At 45.6% G+C, this 19,627-nt stretch overlaps 1 protein-coding gene across 2 annotated transcripts in view; it reads right to left on the reverse strand.

The window, feature by feature from the left end:
* The window catches only part of MAN1B1 (mannosidase alpha class 1B member 1), a 373,555-nt gene that overhangs the window by 29,050 nt on the left and 324,878 nt on the right, over positions 1 to 19,627 (reverse strand). For both annotated transcript variants that reach the window (XM_078642044.1, XM_078642045.1), the window contains exons 10-11: positions 11,936 to 12,056; positions 3,848 to 4,048 (exon numbers count right to left, since the gene is read on the reverse strand). In XM_078642044.1, the coding sequence (XP_078498170.1) occupies positions 3,848 to 4,048; positions 11,936 to 12,056 (322 nt within the window). The remainder of the gene's footprint in view (positions 1 to 3,847; positions 4,049 to 11,935; positions 12,057 to 19,627) is intronic.

A 19,627-nucleotide genomic window follows, 5' to 3' on the forward strand; every position in this document is an offset into this window, starting at 1 on the left:
AGCGAAGCCAGGACTCCTCGACTGGCTTAAAAATAAACAATGCTTTGGGATTTACTTAGCGAGCCCCACCAAACGGCAATTGGGATTAAATACCCTTTGAACTTTCTCGTCACTGAAGGACTGAGATATCGTTTTTTGATCTATGTGAAGGTTGGAGCCTATCATTAATTGGTGGCCAACCTCCTTGACTGGGGTGCTGTGCTTACCACAATTTTAGGTTTTCTCCCATCCTCCGTCCTGAGGAAGACCCGTAGCTGAGGTGTTGATCCTCCCACCAATACGCAAGGGTCGAAACGTCAACGATCTACCCCAATTGTGAAGCCTGAACCCTTATTTGTTCCCCTTTCCCTTCCTTAGATAAACGTTATTTTTGAGTAATTTGACTAATCATGTGGGTCAGGCGTTTTACTTAGGGAATTGTACCTTTGATTCTTGAACCATTGATTTACTTTAGTATTTATTTTTCCTTTTCCTCTTCACTTGAGCACCACCTTTTGCACTTTCAATTACAACTGGCAGCATCTTTTTTGATCGTGTTTTAAAAAACATGTGTATATACATGTATAATAAATTGAGAAGTAATATGTCTCTATGCAACGTTCTGTTCTGAACTAATAATGGGTACGTTTTTAGTCTAGACAATTGAAAACGCATTTGGCTTTTTTATATGCTTTTTCTCTTTTAGGATTAAGTCCTATTAAATAATTCTTTGATTTATTATCAATATAAATAATTTTATGGAGTTTCCTTTTGGGATAAAAGTCTATGACCAATTGTTAACTGTACCAATTGATACCCAGGTCCTGTGGCCTTGTTGGGTGATACCCCATTTTCTTTATGCTAAGCCAAAGGCCAGTATCGCAAACTGGTAGTGTGTAGATCCCACCACAAATCGCAAGAACATCCAGTGCATCTGCAGTATAGGGATGTAGAAGCACCCATCCTGCAGGTCGAGTGACACCATCCAGTCACCAACACTTGAGCTAGGGTCTGCATCTTGAACTTCTCTTTTTTGAAGTTCAGGTCCCGGAGGGACTTTATTCAGACGTAGACCGCCATCCTTCTTGGGCACCGTAAAAGTAACATGCGTTACAATCCTGGCCCTTTCCACACCCTGGCAGTAACTATCGGTCCTATAAGGAGGTGAGCAGCCATCTCCTGCTGAAGAATGGGCAAATAGTCTGACGGTGGGGGGCTGGGTTGAGTCTAGAGGAAGGGTGTACCCACTGTTACGAAGTAATGGCTTTCAAGGCCAGAAGAAAGGGAGACACCAGTCTTCTAACAGGCTCCATGTGGAGTTGGGAAAGCAAACAAGACTGCTTTCTTGGGGTGTATAACAGGAGAGGAGAAAGTTTGCAATATGGCTCCTCGGCTTTGTCTTCTGTATTGCCTGGTGAGAGGCTGTTGCTGAAGTGTAGGTCGGTATTGTTGTGAATGAAATAAGGGCCCTCTTCTAAATGTACAAAAGCAACAAAATGGCAGGGAGCTGTAGGCCTAGGGAGAGTGCAGTGGCCTTACAGGCTTTCAATCACACTCCATGGCCAAGTACGCTTGTCGCCAAAAAGACACACCTTTTGAAAAGAAAGGTCCATTAGGTTGGCTTGGACATCAGAGGATAACTTGGAGGTTGGAAATCAAGTGTACCTCTGGATGGAAAGGAAGTGCCCATTGCATATGTCATCAAATCCACTGTGTCAAGGCCTAACTTTATAATATGGCAGAAGGGATTTTGGCCAGCTGCAATAATTTCATGAAAGTGGTCCTTCATGTCCGCTGAAACATGTGGTAGAAGCATTTGAGCCATGTCCCAAAAGCACAGTGCTATCTTGCCAAAACACAGTTGGCAATAAGTGACTTTAAAGCCACACTGCCAGCTGAAGAAGCATTCTTAGCATTCACTGTTGGATGGGGCTTTAGGAAAGGTACTTCAGATTATGATTCAGTACAGGAGGCCTGAAATACGAGGCTCTCAGGCGATGGGTGGGCCAAAAGGAAGGCAAGGTCACAAGGAGCTGGTAGGTAATGTCGACCTACAAGCCACTTGACAGCCGGGATAGAAAAGGGTTTCCACAGTGCTGCCATAACAGAATACAGCAGGGATGCATTAAAAGGGAAAAGCAGTTCCAATGTTACTGAAAAGGGCAGGAGGACATTGGTTGTAGTCTTTGTTGTGGGCAGTTGAAGATCCAAGACCTCTGAGGCGTTTACCATCACCTTATTTAAAGACACTACCTCAGGCTTTGGTGGTCCAGTGGGTAAGTCCGTAGCCAGTTCAGGGGACGTATCTAAGCCACTGGCAGAAGACAAACCCTTATATTACATAGGGTCTTGATCGGTGTCTCCGTAGGGGACAACTCAATAGGGTACGAAGTCATACCAAATATTTTATGGGGTAGGACTCTATATGCATCCTCTTACAGAAGTCGCTGGGCCACTCTGCAAGAGCCCATCTGAGGGTGGGCATCAGGTTGCAGGTCCAGTGGCGTCAAAGGGCATCGGATGGAACACTGGAAATTGAATTGGAGGAGCTGCTGGGTCTGAAGAGGCGCAGGACGACATTGAAGTCTTCGCAAAGATGGAATACAAAGTGTTAAAGAATGCAGCTGGCTCAGAAATTCAGGTAAGGTTGGTGTCGATGCCGATGTCTCGTGTGGCAGAGGTGCTGGCACTGAAGGCTTCGGGAAGAATTGAGCCAGGTCCAGTGGAGGAGCAGGGCTGGGCGGAGGCAGGTACCCTGGCATCAAGTCGCCTAGGTCCGGTTCTGACTAGGAAGTTTCTGTGGAAGATAAAGGGTGATGGGGAGACTTACCTCTGGTGTGCTTCTTTGTCTTCCTATGCTTCTTTTTCTTCTTGCCTACCGAAAACGATTGAGTAGACCGGGAGCAGAGCTTCGACCATTTGCTACGTCGATGGTCTTTGGCCCTGGCTATGAAGAGCTTAGCCTCTTGCTCTTTTATGGCCTTAAGGTGCATGCTGAAGCAAGAAGAGCAGGTCTGGAAGTAATAATCTGACCCTAGATACCAAAATAGAAACTGTTTGTGGGTCTGTGATGGACATCTATATCTCACAATCACTACAGGGTTTGACCCCTGGTTTCTTGGGAGGTGACATGTTACTGCAAAACGTTTGTTTTATAATGTGTGCGAAAAACTCCACATCGAAGGCGTGGAAAAAAAGGAACTGAAGTAAGTGCACCAGGGTGGGTGCTCAATGACCTCAGTAACGCTGCCTGATGTCACTTCTGGTGTCAAACGGGTCAGCGCCCTCTACCAGCATCTTAACAGCTTTGAAGTTTTTCAGATCCAGTCTGATGTTTGGGGTTTGTTCTACAGTTGAGGAATCTGCAGGTAGAAGTATTCATCAGAGGTAAAGCAAAATGTCTTTAGTTTTTGCAAAGAACCTCTTAGATGTCTTTGGAATGGAACTAGATGTGTATTAATTTCCGTTTTTCATGTATCGTTATCCTTTAACATTAATCTTATACCAGAATTACTTTTTATTCTAACGAGAAACCAAGGTGGAAGGTAAGCTATTAATTGTTGTTGCTCAGTGGTGTTCTCATCTACAGCTAAACGTGTGTGTTAATGTGACAAAAATAATTATTTTCGAACTTCATTACAAATAACAAGCAAATTGATAAATTAAGTTTTCAACAACTGAAGGCATGTGCTTAATTGCTAATTTTTGCCTCCATGCCCATAATAAACCACAATCTAATAATTTTGACCACTGTATCCCTCTTGCTGAAGTAAAACTGAGTTTTTTCCCAATATAAGTGTATCATAGGTTTATTGAGACGTCTAGTTTGTTGTTTTGAAGGCCACAAAGCTGATCTACAAGCCCTTACTTTGACTTCCACATCCTTGTTGCCTGTGTTTGCTGCATGTATGTTGAAGTGCACAATCTCTGGGCTCAGCCCGGTCTCCATCTGAGCATACATTTGGTAGCAAGTCTCCATCAACGCAGTGGCCAGGTTCATATGTTCTGCTGTCAATCCATTATGAGCACCCAGGGCCAAGGTTCCAGGAAGGAAACAGACGAGGTGATCCTGCAAAACAAACTACACTGTAAAAAAAGTTGCAACACTAGAAAATCACTATCACATTTCAAGCTCCCTCAATTGAAAAGGTTACAGGTGTGCGCAGTCAGTTGCATTATGATCAAATTTATCAGTTAGAAACAAGAAGCAAACCCTTCTTCCTGTCAAGCTACCATGCTCAGCCTCTACCTGCACGATTTAGAGGCATGCTGCACGGAAATTCTGAAATGTAGTCACACAAATAGATCTACAGAGGAAATCAAGAGCTTTCAATAGACCCCGTTACTACCTCCCATGCAGTCCTTGTTTGCTTGCATACCTCAGTTTCTTAAAAGCTACTGGCTGGGAGACTTTTTCTAACTGGGCCAGAGCCAAAGAGGACAGAGGGCAAATTGTGGTGAATGGTGGAAGCTTAAGAACATAACTGACTTCACTGGTGAATAGAATTGTTTTACTCTTACATTCATCTCCCTTCATTTGCAACACGTGGGTCGATTAAAAGTCAAATAAACAGCCCATTGAGGTGACTCCTGCACCAGATGTTCCTGCACAAGAACTCATGATTCAGGAGTTGAAATCATGACTTGCATCCTCAAGGTGTAGGTCTTGCGTGACTCCTCGATGGGATATTCCTTAGGCTCTTCAGTGGCATTTCCTTCAAGAATTATGCAAGTTGGCCATATTCCCACTGTTCACAAGGTCATTACCATAAGAACAGCAAATCTCATCTTCCGCAAGTGTTTTCAAGAGGCCACGGAAATCAGCTTGGTCCAGCTCAGTCGAGTGAGGTTTATCGTTTTTGTGAAATTTGCCATGTAAGCATAGCTCATGTGAGCTAGGGACGCCATAATTCCCACTTTATTCTTACTTTTTTACATAATTGTTTGAATATTCGTAATAGTCTTCTATGAGGTGTTATTAAGCCTTATATGATGCATTTATATATAAGGCTTGAATTAACTATCAAAGTTGTATACATACTCCAAGCCCGGTAGTCATTGATATGAAATGCTGCAGCATTGAATATCGTCACCGCTGCTAATTCATTTGGTCCCAATCTTAATGAACCTAATGATTTAGACCATCGAAACCCTAGCAAGGTTTGTTGAGTAACCCCCAGCAATAAAAAATCTATTCTATACCATTTGGTCAAAATTCAGAAACTCATTTTTTTTTTTACTGAAAATTGTATTTTCTTCTTCGTTCTGGATCACCAAGATACCTTCAGCAACCTTAGTTCTGATGGAAAATGTGTCTTCTGGATGCCTATTTTGTTCCTGTTAAGTATAGCACACAGGATGAGAGTTCATATATTTTTTTACATAAAGTTAATACACCACAGAGAGCCAGCCACTTGTTAACCAGGGCACTGCACTCCACCGAATGGATCAAACAACGCATTGCATCAGCAGATCTTCCACATCATTTATTCCCACTATTTTCTTGTGTGGCTTCAAGCCAGAATACATGCCAATGTTGGGCTTAAATCCAAATGGGTAAAATTGAGAAATTAATAACTCACAATGCTAGAATATCAACAAGATCATCCCTCAACTCCACTGTGAGAGCTGAATATGCAAAATAGATCTTCAGGTTATGCACCTTTGCCATCAGAACCACAAGAAAGCCCTGTAAATTCATAGGTTGTGATCAAGAAAAGATCACAATCCTATCAAAAAGTCTGGACTTTTGGCCTGAAATTACCCCTGCACACACCTTTAGTGGTGGAAGTGCATCTCAGGATAAACATATATTTATCCATACCTGGACAACTGGCTCACACAGCCAGTTTTTTAAGAAATCTTAGCAAAACTTTTGGACACCCTCCAAGTTACTCAATGATCAAGTGCTACAGATAAACCTCAAGTTCTTTCCAGCACTAGTGAAGAAAGTCACTACCTGGACCATTATTGAACTTGCAAATATGCTCATACCAAAGGTTATCATCTCACTAAAACAGTCTATTGCCAGTGTAAACCTGGTCACACCACCAGAGTGGGCTTTGTAGTGGTGGATCACATATTTCCTCCAGGTGTCTGTGACACAACTTTGAAGTTTAACGGACAGAGCAGATCAACTCTCCAGACTCCAAAGAAGGACTCTTTATGACAGAATAAAATCCTTGATACTCCTAAATCCCATTATAGGCATTTGACTATGCTGCAAAAATGTAGAGGGAGTTTAACACAAACATGTCTGCCACTTTTCCTATGCCTTTAAGTGAAAGATAAGATGTGGAACTCGGATCACAAGTAACATTTCCTTATGTTCTCTCTTCCCAGTCACTGCAATTCTTACTTGATCTGCCTGAAGACCTCAGACTCAACAGGTACCAACAGAGCTCAAATTCATACTTGAGTAACGTGTGGGAAATCTGCCTTTTCTGCATGGTCACTCCAGATTTTGTGCCTTTTGCTGGCTTTAAAACTCTGTGCACCTTACCTCTACTAACCAGTAGTAAGGTATCTGTACTCCCCTTTTAACCATGTTCAAACTGGCTTATTAAAGTGAACACAGGGCCTGGAAGTAAAATGCCAATTGTAGACTGCAACACCTATTGTCTCATCCATTATAGTACGAGTGCAAACATTGCTACCGGCGAACACTAGGTAAACTGGTTGCTGCAGTGTAAATCCAAGCAGTTCAACCTGTTAAATTAACCCTTTTTGACAGGAAAGAAGTCCCCTTTTTACATATTAGTAAGTCACCCTCTGTAAGCTTTATAGACCACAAGATATGGTGAATGGTATTTAAAAGTGGACATGTAAAAAATAATTACCATGTCCCTACAGTGACAAGGCCCAATAAGCAATTTTCACCGTTGCAGGCCTAGCTGACCTATGTAGAAAACAAAAGAGCAGATTAAAATACTACTACTGCTAACTCGTGAAATGTACTACTTAAAAAAAAAATAACTATAGCCCTATAGATATTACAAATCCAATTAAATTGTGAAGTAAGACTTTAAAAACATATTAAGGAAAGTAACTCTACCCTGCCTGAAGTTCCTGGAGGCTAATTTCCATTAGCTCTCCAGCTTCTCCCAGCCTGTGCTCAGCCTTGAATAGGTGTGAACGAGCTGTGAAAATGCATCCAGGGAGCAAACCACAGGACAAACTGAATGTGCAAAGATGACGCCACTGAATATTCAGAGTTGTGACTGTGAGCATACTGTGACACCGGACTGTCAAATTCCGAATGAAAGGTATTTTGAGTCATGTGTAACACTTGCGGCAGAATTGAAAGGGAGAGAACAGGAAGCCAAGATGTGAATCCCTTGTATGGTTGCTGGAATACCTTGCTTTTATCCTCCCAGACTTCTGTCTCTGAGTTCGTAGTGGGTATAGTGTCCACTTCAAACTAGATCCTAGTGTTAGATGTGGAAGGACACTGGTGATTTCCCTAAGACACTCACACACCCATCTCTCAGTGCGTAGGTTTAGTGTGGCCGGAGACTTTTGTCATCTTGAAAATGCCCTGCCAAATGGCATTTGTGCCTATATAAGCAATGCAAACGGGAACTACCGAAAAAGTGAGAAGAATTGGACCCGGAAACATTTACCCCATTAGTTAGAGAGTGCTCAGGAGTCCCCACCACCCACTAGTTGGAACAGACAATAATGTGGCACCTGCAGGCCCCCTTCAGAACATTTCTGGACAAACAGAATTTCAGAAATGGATTTTACCGTGTGGCTGTAACCTGAAAGAGCCCTGAAGGAAAGAGCGCGTTACCTCTTGTACCCAGGACACAGCAGTGGACTACAAGAGTCATAAGGCTGACCTCCATTTCAATTTACAGGGATACAACAAGCTGCAAGAGGCCTTTTGTGAAACTGCTCAGCTGACCAGTGGCAACTGGACCATGCTTTTGGCCTATACCCGACACCCTGTAAGTCTCTAAGTGGCTCACCAGAGGTCCTGGGAGGCTTTAGAAGTGTACTCTTGTGGGACTTAAAGGACTAAGTCAGTAGGTAAAATCCTGACAACAGAAACCTGGCAAGTGTATTCAACCGCTGCTCGATCAGCGTCAACTTTAAATGCCACTTATATCCTGGTCTACCATGACCATTGACATCTCCTGCCCTCTTCATTGGATTTATATCATTTTGTTTATAACATTTTACTTGGTTTTTCAAATTCAGTTTGGATTTTTTTGTTTTTGTTTTGCATCTTGACTTCATCATTGTTCACTTTCTGCATAAATACTTTGCACATTGACTTAAGTTACACCTGTCAGTTCAGTGCCATAGCTACCAGGCGGTTGAGCTCCATTTAATTGACTTTGGTTAACTCTGACACAACTGTGATTGTTCCTTGAGGTGGGTAGTCACCCACTCCAAAGAATGATTCTGTTTCTTACAACAAGGAAACTCTTTCGTAGACCCACAGATATCAAGGTCTCCACCTTAGATTTAATTTTCTGTATTTTCTCATACACCTAAGGACTGAAAAGAGATGAACTGATGAAAGCCAATGCCAGCATTGTCTGGGTTTGTTTGCACATCAGGGGTCAGCAAAGTTTGCCAGAACCAGAAATAGTATCTCTCTGGAACCCCATGAAAAATGTTAGGAGTAAATTTTACATCGCATCTACAGAACACCCCTACAACTTAAGCGTATGGGACTCCGTCCAGGGGCCGACTGCTGGAGATGTGCATCCCCAGATGCATCTTTCTTGCACATTGCCTGGAGTGGCCCGGACATCGAACACTTCTGGGCTATCATAATTGAGTCAATTAATGAGGTACTTACGACCCAATTATCCCCTTCATCCAAACTAAGCTCGTTGGGAGATGTGCAGGGCGCTGCCCCGGGTCATCGTAGGCTGCTGGCCATGCTTTTGCTCCTGGCCAAACGCCATGTTGCAATGCATCTTCTGTTGCATCCTGGGTATTGGCTATCACATTCTGCCAGGAACAACTGGCTACATATTGGGAACTCCTGCCCCTGTCATCTCGACCCAAGGACATCTGGGGACCCTTCCTGACCTGGCTGTCCACTCATAACACAGACACACAGAATTCGGAAACTTCTACTACAGACCATTGATGGTCGAACATTGATTATAATCTCTGGTCATGCAATGACCTAGTCTTTCTACACACCATGCAATTCTTCTATTCCTATCCTTTGTAGCTTTTGATCTCTGACCTATATCTGTTGATTTCCTCGATTTCGTAATACAATGATGTATCACACGAATGTGCCTCTTAATGTGATGCCTCTGTTTTCGGTTTAATGGTTCTTTGTTTTACCACAATATTTTCCCATAATACAATTGTGCATTATTTGCTGACTGTTCGTACTTGTTACATCAAATGCCAATAACAAAAACCTAAAACAAAAAAATGTCAACAGTAAGACAGGTCTGCAGTATTCTATCCTACACCAATTAGATTATCAGATGTTATGATTTGATCCTTAACTATCTCTGGATAATTGTCTCTTTCTCCTGGAAGACATGCCAGGAACTGAGCCCCAAACGGATTGAGCATAACCACTCCAGAGAACTGAAGAGGGTCTGCTTTAACAATACCAGGTGATGTCCAACACATTTTCCTCGCCAGCGCATCCCATCTGCTACTTTGCTTCTGTAGAGGAAGTCAAGCCATCTACATTAAACTTCTTTGCACCTTCAAAAAACAAGGAATCTACTGAGACCATCATCTCCAGGAATTTGGGATCAACATCTGGTGATTTGAACAACATCTCCAGAGTTTGTGTGAGAGCCTCAAGTGAGAAAGCGGTTGTGACAGTGACATCATAGGCTGAAGAAGTCCAGGAACTAAAGTCCCAGTAAGATGAGCTTGAGGCTTCACCTGAAAAATGGTTCATGCACTGACCTCAAGAGTGGCAGTCTGTAAATTGAATTTATTTGCAGTTCTATTTGAGCGTTCATAAAAAGACATCAGCTCATGAATCGGAAAGATTATTGCTGGGACAATCTGGAGAAAAACAGTGAATTTCACTATCTAGACACAAGCAAAATATAGAGCTTGAATCTTGAGACAAAGACCTGCACCATCTTTCTCTCCTGGGACTAGGTGACTAAGAACAGCAATCACCACAACATCAATGAGAGTCTCCTGTTCTCTGCATCACTTGCTGGAACACCCAGATAGCAAAATCTCTGCAACCGCCATGATACGGACCTGGAGAAATTACTACATGTCAACAGGGTTGGGTAACAGGCCATTCAGTGTGAGTTGTATCATGGACCTCTGACAAAGGCTGAACCTTCTGTGGAGAACTTGCCTCTGCAGGGGGGGAACTTGGTCATCATACTTCATTGGATACACCCGATCTGCAGCACTCAGAAGGAGTTGGTGCAGGTGGAACTATGGTCTTCCAGGTGGAAGATGACCCCGCTCTCACCGAAAAGAAAGACTCAGAGGTGGAGAGCCAGCAACAGCAAAATGTTTCTTGGTATTGACAGGTGCCTCTATGTTCTCTCAGACTACTTGGAGTCTCCTGATGTTTAAGCATGGGTATGGCTTCCTGTTGACAATATGTATTGACGTAGAAAGCCTAGAAGTTGACCTCCTTATCAATTGAGATGATGTTTGCCAGGAACAGCGAGCAGATTCCCACTCACCTTCAGAAGAGACATCATGAAAGATAGAGAGGGTGGACTGGTGAACCCCACTCCTTCCCTTGATACTGTAAGTGACATCCTATAACCAATTTTCCTTTCTTTCACTCATTACCGGTCCTACAGCTTCCTATTGACATCTTTGAAAAATCCCTTAGTCTTTCATGGAGTGGGCAGTCAGGAAGACCAACCATACAGGCACTTCTAAGGTTCTTAAGGGATCAGGGTCTAATTTTGTTATGTGTATGTTTACCCTGTTGCACCATTTCATGCTTTTCTTTTAATCTAAAGTACAGTAATTGGGTAGCATTTTTCACAACATATACTGTTTGACCTGCCATTTGGTTAACTAGTATTTAAGGAAAACAACAACTAGTATATGTAGCTTTCTTGACACATGTTCTGTTAATTTGATTGGCATAGAACACAAAATCGTTTAAACCTGTGTTACAAGATTGCGCATATGTGCGCAGAGCTATTCTAGATTTTATGAACATCTGAGAAAATCCCACCGCGATGACTATATAAAAAAACAGGTTCCTGCATTTTTGTCTGCAAGACTGTCAATGAGGCCACAGGCTTTGACAGGACGAAGGAGTATTTAGTACATGCAGAAGTTGAAACGCCAACCACGATGACTTTTTGATTAATGACACAGCTCCCAGTCTCAACAACGACTTGGTGGGAAAGTTTCAACTAGTTCGGACTGGAAAGGAGGCCAAAACAGAAATTATTTAACCTCTAGAATCGCTTGAAAAATATGAGACTTCATTTCTAACGCAGTGTCACGTGGATCCTCAAAACTGTTCATAAGTCCTATGTAAATAAACTATATACAACAACCAGAGGCAGATTTAAAAGTGCCTGTGTCAACTTGGAAAGCAAATACAGCATAAGTTGGAGCAGCACAAACTTTTTCCTTGATGTAGACTGCCTCTAGCACATTGTGCTGCCTCACAACCTTCGCTCACCATTTTACAATTATAATAAAGTGTAATACTTTTTCAGTCTTAAATATGCATACAATATATCCCAAAAATAAAAATAATTCTCCTGGAAAAATATTCCTAGCTGCCTACTGTGGTAGGGGTTCAGGGTCTCAATGGTGGGTGAAATTGGGAATATGTCTTTTTTATTGTTGGTCAAGGGTACAGCTGTACTTGCACTAGAAACACTGATAAGACAAGAGAGAAAAATGTTGTACAACTGTACGTGTACTAAAGACACTGATAAGACGGGAGAGAAACAAATTATGAACAAAACAGAACCAGACCCAAGCACAAGGAATACATATTGATAGTTACCATCTTTGGGCTGAAACGGCTGTGCGCAAGTTCCCCCACAAAGGTTAGACGACTGGGCACCGACTTACGAAGTAGATTCTTTTCCACCCCTTCTATGGCTTGCATATAATCCTCCAACAGCCTGTTAATTAAGAACATGTAACTTTTTAGCTTCTCATGTAAACAAAACGTGCACAAACCTTGGTTTGTCAAGTGCTATATAAATAGAACCAACTAAGGCAAATTACCTTCATTGTGATTCCTGTACTCTTATTATTTTTATTTTTTTTACAGATCTTTTATTTTGATTTTTGCAGTGAAGATCCAGGCACTCTTAATTTGGACTCACTGCCTTTCAAAATTGGTTGGGAATGTAGACATGGCATGATTCTGCTTCCATATGGTTCCTCTTGCCCAGGATTTCCTTATGTAGACACTTTATATTGTTTTGAGGAGGGAACCAACAACAGAGGTTACTCCTTGTGCAGTGGCCTAACCACCCATAATCTCCTTTATATTCCACCAACAGTTCCAGCTCATTTCCCACAAGTCTTTTTCCACAATACTTTGCAGGAGAACGGCATATGCTTCTCAAAAAAAATTTGGGTGGCTGTTGAAGGACGGAGCATCAGAACTAGGAGTACTAGAATCACCAATAAGACACTTTTTCCTTAATCAGCTGCTTTGGTTTACTATGTTCACAACTGGGTGATAACATGATTTAATAGTTCTACAAACATTAGTAGCATATGCCACACCAAACGCTGAACGGAGTGCCAGTCACTTACTTCGCTGTTGTAGGAATCTTGGGGCAGTTTTTATCCCACGGCTTGCCGCTCCCGCTTCGCGGGAGCCGCCGCGCACAGGAGTGCGTGTCTTCTCACCAGCACCTGATTACTGAGGGCGGAGGCAGGGGCGCGAGGTAAGGCGTGGGCTGCGAGTGTGCAGGGACTCCAATACCCAGGAGTCCCTGCGAAGACCACGGACTCACCATCCGGTCCGCTCTCCCCGCCGGCCCGCCCCCTGCACACCTGAACCTGCAAAAGGCGCTCTTCCCTGCAAACCCCTGGGACGCTGAACGGAGTGCCAGTCACTTACTTCGCTGTTGTAGGAATCTTGGGGCAGTTTTTATCCCACGGCTTGCCGCTCCCGCTTCGCGGGAGCCGCCGCGCACAGGAGTGCGTGTCTTCTCACCAGCACCTGATTACTGAGGGCGGAGGCAGGGGCGCGAGGTAAGGCGTGGGCTGCGAGTGTGCAGGGACTCCAATACCCAGGAGTCCCTGCGAAGACCACGGACTCACCATCCGGTCCGCTCTCCCCGCCGGCCCGCCCCCTGCACACCTGAACCTGCAAAAGGCGCTCTTCCCTGCAAACCCCTGGGACGCTGAACGGAGTGCCAGTCACTTACTTCGCTGTTGTAGGAATCTTGGGGCAGTTTTTATCCCACGGCTTGCCGCTCCCGCTTCGCGGGAGCCGCCGCGCACAGGAGTGCGTGTCTTCTCACCAGCACCTGATTGCTGAGGGCGGAGGCAGGGGCGCGAGGTAAGGCGTGGGCTGCGAGTGTGCAGGGACTCCAATACCCAGGAGTCCCTGCGAAGACCACGGACTCACCATCCGGTCCGCTCTCCCCGCCGGCCCGCCCCCTGCACACCTGAACCTGCAAAAGGCGCTCTTCCCTGCAAACCCCTGGGACGCTGAACGGAGTGCCAGTCACTTACTTCGCTGTTGTAGGAATCTTGGGGCAGTTTTTATCCCACGGCTTGCCGCTCCCGCTTCGCGGGAGCCGCCACGCACAGGAGTGCGTGTCTTCTCACCAGCACCTGATTACTGAGGGCGGAGGCAGGGGCGCGAGGTAAGGCGTGGGCTGCGAGTGTGCAGGGACTCCAATACCCAGGAGTCCCTGCGAAGACCACGGACTCACCATCCGGTCCGCTCTCCCCGCCGGCCCGCCCCCTGCACACCTGAACCTGCAAAAGGCGCTCTTCCCTGCAAACCCCTGGGACGCTGAACGGAGTGCCAGTCACTTACTTCGCTGTTGTGGGAGTCTTGGGGCAGTTTTTATCCCGCGGCTTGCCGCTCCCGCTTCGTGGGAGCCGCCGCGCACGGGAGTGCGTGTCTTCTCGCCAGCACCTGATTGCTGAGGGCGGAGGCAGGGGCGCGGGGTGGGGCGTGGGCTGCGAGTGTGCAGGGGCTCCAATACCCAGGAGTCCCTGCGAAGACCACGGACTCACCATCCGGTCCGCTCTCCCCGCCGGCCCGCCCCCTGCACAGCACGCCCACTATTTCAAGGTTCAACACTCCCGCAGCGCGGGACGCAGCCCGGGCGAAGACAGGGCAAAGACCGGGCCGTTTGAGGCCGTTCGAGGACTGAGAGGGCTGGGTTGGGCTACCCCCTTTGTTGCATTCCAGCATTATTGTCACATTTTACAAAACTCTCATGGCGGCCAGCAACTCCAATAGATCGATAGATGATTTCCTGGTCAAAACCAATTTGGCGATTGACCAGGAGATCACCAAAATGCAGCACAAGGTCTCGTTAGAACTTGATGCTGCACGTAGGTTGTCGGCGCATATTGCTAACACCAAAAAATCCTCCTTGGGGGAAATCGCATCTGCTCGTTCCCCTGATTGCCCAGCTGCCCCACGCCCTCTGATAATAACGGCAGTCATGCATCCTGCTCCCTCCACTATTCCTTTAGATCCCCCTTTAAACTTCCCCTCTGACCCAGTGTTACAGAACACTGCTCCTGCCCCTATATTTAATACTGCGGGTTCCTTCGCCTCCCCCAAAATAAGTCAAGTTGCCAGTCATTTTAGCGCCAAGAAAGCTGCGGCACGCAAAAAGAAATGTCTGGCAAGAACTTTACACGCCAGGAAAAAAGCCAGATTAGCAAGGCTAAAGTTTTTTAACAATAGAAGGGTCATGGGTTCGCTGGGAATGAATGACGCTAACCCCAAATTGACCAATACTGTTTATAATGGGGAAACCCCTACTGAATTACCTAGCCGGGTTGAAGATGATACTCTCACCATCCCTCCTAGTCAGAATAGCATAAACACCTTGGAGGGTCAGGGGAGTGCATCCGTACACGATAGGGAGAGTGACAGTGAATTTCTTCAACTAGTATGGGGCACGTTAAAGCAGTTACTTTCCCCTCTGGAATTGAGGCTCTCTCGCATAGAGAATAACCTCCTAGAATTGGATAGGACTATAGTGACTCTAGCTAGTTTGAGCCTTAAGGAAATGGATGCTAAGCTCAAAGGCGTAACGGAACCCACTTTACAGCCTAGAGATACACAACATGTCCAACCTCCCGCACAAAGAATCCATAGCATTCCCGAGACCCTTCCTAAGCCTATTCCAAAACCCCGTACCACTGTTCTAAATATTATTCCCCCTACTCCGAGTACAGTAACTCGAAAACCTTCTCATTCCCAGAAACCAGTACAGAGGCCGAATATAGTATCGAGGGCACCGGCTAACCACCCTTCCAGGCCACCCTTGGTGCACAACCAAACACGACAGGTTAGTCGTCACAATTTTCGCGGAGGGTTTATTGATCTCCCGCCAGAAGCAGGGTCGTACGTTATTGTTCTAGCGGGTGTTCCAGAGTTAGATCAGCAATCACAGGAAAATGATTTTTCCTTAAAAAATAAAGTCATCCACTGGCTCAATTCCAATAAACAACTACCCGATCACCAAAGAAGTAATATACTTATGGTGCGGAGAGTTCCCTGGATTGGTCATACCCATAAATCTATACCCGGTGACTGTGTGGTGGTATCATTCTCGGACCCCCTCACAGCCCGGTGTCTATGCGCAGGGCCATCCTTCGAGCCTAACTCTACGATTGTGGTTAGGCCACTCACCTTTTTTTATCCTCCTAGGCAGCAACATGTGAGTGAGGGGTCATGGTCTACTGTTAGAAACCCTGGTCGACCAACGTATAGACTGGTCGGACAAAATCAACTCAATTGGTGGCAGGGGGCCCCCACTTCAAACAGGTACGGCTGCCTGGAGGAGGTGGATTGACTCGGGAGGTTTGGAGACTCATCTCCCCCTGAGATCGCTCCCCAGCAACGGAGTCCTTCACCGCCCAATTCATCAGATAGAATGGAGGACACTTTGGCAACAACGCTAGACGAACCAATCCAGATGCCAGTTATGACAAATCCGTCCCCACTGAGTGTATCTAGCCCACTTGGCTTTACACTTCCTTCTCCTAATTCTACGGCCCAGCACGAATCCAACGACATGGCTGTGAGCCTGTCCTGTATAGAAGTACCACACTTAATCATAATTTCATGGAATGTGGCTGGCCTCTCTAGCAAATTAGACTGTCCAGAGTGGGGTGCTTATGTCAGTTCCAAGGATATAATACTACTACAGGAAACTTGGGCGCGAGATCCAGTAGATCTATCCGGCTTTGCTGTTTTTACTAAAATAGCCAAGTGGGAGGGAAAGGGGAGACCATCCGGGGGACTATTGATAGGGATAGCAACGGATCTCGGTTGTCAGGCCTCCGTTCTGGAGACCGCTTCTGATGATCTGTTGGCCGTTCTATTACAGTGGCCCGGCGCATTAAAGCTTTTAGTTATCAACATCTACTCTAGGCCGACTAAAATGTATAATGAATCCCCCACTATAGACGAATTAGCAAAGTTTCTCGAAGACTTCCCGTGTGATCACCCCTGTCTAGTGGGCGGGGATTTCAATGCCCATTATGAACCCCTCTCCGGACTACGTGATGGTCCTTCTCTGGACGAAGACTCCACCTGGCTGATTCCCGAGTCGGCGGCACCACCTCCAAAGGCCTGGACCCCCTTGGCCTTACAAATAAACGCCCTCACCCTTAACTTGGCACTCCGGGCATGCAATGGGCGCTGTAATTCGGACATTCCAAGTAAACCGACTTACAACAAACCCGGTAGTGAATCCCGTCTAGATTACATTATGGTCAAAACCTTCATGTGGCCAGCAATAATCGATTTTAAAGTATGCCCAAGAAGGGATAGCGACCATAATTCCCTGGAATTGACTTATTCCCTTCACTGGAATCAGGAACCGTCACAGGGAACTGGCAGTGACAAGTCAGGCCTCCTACTCGAAAATAATCGTAGGAAAGTCAAGTGGGAGACGCTAGTCATTAGTGCAAATAAAATACCGTGCCTCTATGAAAGGCTAATTCCATTTTTTGAGTGTGCCTTCGAGCTAGGTACTAAAGACCTAGATGAAGTATCTAGAGGCGAACTAGCAACAATACACAAAAATATTACAGACTCCCTTCAACACGACTTGTTCACATCCGCCGCAAAAAAGAAGGGCTTAAAGACAAAGATCTCGTGGTATAACGCCACGTGCAGAAATGCAAAGGCGCACTTGATAGCTGCTATTAAGGGACGCCTCGGCAGGGAAGAAATTAGTGACAGGAGAAAAAACTACAAGAGCCTTGTGGTGAATGCCAAGGCGGAATGGGATCATGATTACTGGGAGACCCTCACGAAAGCACTATCAACCAGAGATTCACGTAAATTCTGGCGGGTAGTAGCGAATGGCACGACTGAGCTATCCCCTGCACTTGAGCCAAATATAGCCCCTTCTGTGTGGCAGGCCCACTTTGAAGCATTGTATGAGCAGGGTGTTGGGGATTCTACCTTTGAGCCCTCTCTGATTTGTCCAACCCCCTCTGGGCCTCCTTTTACAGAGAAGGAAGTGAGGCAGGCTATTAAGAGCTTACCTGCTGGAAAAGCACCTGGATTAGACGGGGTTCCGGGGGACCTGTTCAAACAGGAACCAGGGATTTGGGCACCGTACCTCACACTCATGTTCAATGCTATTCTGGGTGGAATGACTGTACCAGATACTTGGAGGGGAGCAGAGGTAGTCCCAATTTTTAAAAAGGGATCCCCTCTGCTCCCATCCAACTACCGCCCTATCAGTCTGATAGATATATCCCAAAAACTCTTTGGCAGATTGATTTTAAATCGTTTGCAGGTGTGGATCCATGATATGGACATCCTGTCACCATACCAGGCAGGATTTCGGGAGGGTGTATCTACTACTGACCAAATTTTCAGGCTTCAACTCCTCTATTGGAGAACAGCGGTTATCGAGGGCGGCAGTCTATATACCATCTTTGTAGACCTCCGTGCCGCCTTCGATTTGGTTCCCAGGGCACGGTTGTGGAGCGTCATGAAGGACCTGAATGTCCCTGAGGATATTTTGGCAATCCTGATGAGACTCCACTCCAACAATTATGCTCGAGTCAGGTGTGGCAAAGGTGGCAAGCTAACCGAAAGGTTCCCCGTTCGCAGAGGTGTAAGACAGGGTTGTGTGCTTGCACCCACCCTGTTTTGTATCTTTGTGAACGGGGTAGTTGCCCACCTTAACAGGATTGCTAACTCCGATGCCCCAAAGCTGACTGGCAGCAGGGTGCCCGCAATCATGTTTGCGGACGACACCCTGCTGCTGTCTAAATCTCCGATGGGGATCCAACGTATTTTGGACGGCTTCCTTGACTTTTGCTCTGAGAGGGGATTGGAAATAAATCCCCAAAAAACCAAATTTATGATTCTAAATCCGAGCGCCCGAAATAGACCCCCTCCCAACCTAGGAATGATCCAGTTAGAACGGGTCCATAACATTGAATATTTGGGCATTACGATAAATGAATATTTTGCTTGGTCACCTCACCTGGCCAAAATGACCATCAAACTGGCACAGTTGGCGGGTGGCACTTTGCGCCTGGCGAATAAATCAAGCTATTGACCCCTTGCCCCCATCATCCATATATACAAGATGCAAGCGAGAGCAGGGGTTACTTATGGGGGTGAGTTGTGGGGCTATATTCAACACCCGAAGCTGCAGGTCAGTGAGAACAAATTTCTGCGACAGCTAGCCACCCTTCCCCAGAGTACCCCATTACTTCCACTCAGGTTAGATCTGGGTATCATTCCAATAACAGAGGAACTGGGACTTAAACCCCTAAAATTCTGGAGGCGGCTGTGGTCCAGTCCTGATCTCATAACTTACAGAGAGGAATTACAGGAATTCTTGGAAATAGGGAAGACAAAGAAGATTCCTTGGCTGACCTATGTCAAGGGAAGGCTCGAAGAAATTGGGCTCTCAGAATTATGGTCTGACCCTATCAATTCATGCACGAAAACCTCCAAGAAGGCACTTACTAGCGCTTATAATGGCTTAATGCTCACCAAAGCCTTCAATAATTCCCCTGAGGGGTCCCTGACAAAATTATTCCTGAAAATTAAAGACACTTACACTCTCGAAAAGGTATTGGACAATATTTCCCCCGCACTAACAAGGAAATTGTTCCTCCAGTGGCGCTATGGATGTCTGCCTCTGGCCTCGTACACAGCGTCTTGGACAGTGTGTCCTACGACACCATCGTGCCCGATGTGTGCCTGCCCGATAGAGGATGACATCCACGCAATCTTCTTCTGTAGGGGCTATGACCGAAGTAGAAAATATTGGCTAGTCCCTATGCTCAGGAACCTAGGGTTTAGATCTTTTCATACTGCGTACAGAGTTCTAAAATCTGATCTTTCTCCTCATGTAGTTTTTGCATTGTCAAAATTTTTAACTGCATTATGGGTCATTCGAACTCGCATGCTGAAAAGACTGGTATAACGGACTCCTTCAGCGATTTCCCCGAATGTTATTTAATATTCAATGATTTTTTCACCGATCACTTT

Source organism: Lissotriton helveticus, chromosome 5_1 (assembly GCF_964261635.1).
Source record: "Lissotriton helveticus chromosome 5_1, aLisHel1.1, whole genome shotgun sequence".
Taxonomy (NCBI): Eukaryota; Metazoa; Chordata; class Amphibia; order Caudata; family Salamandridae; genus Lissotriton; species Lissotriton helveticus.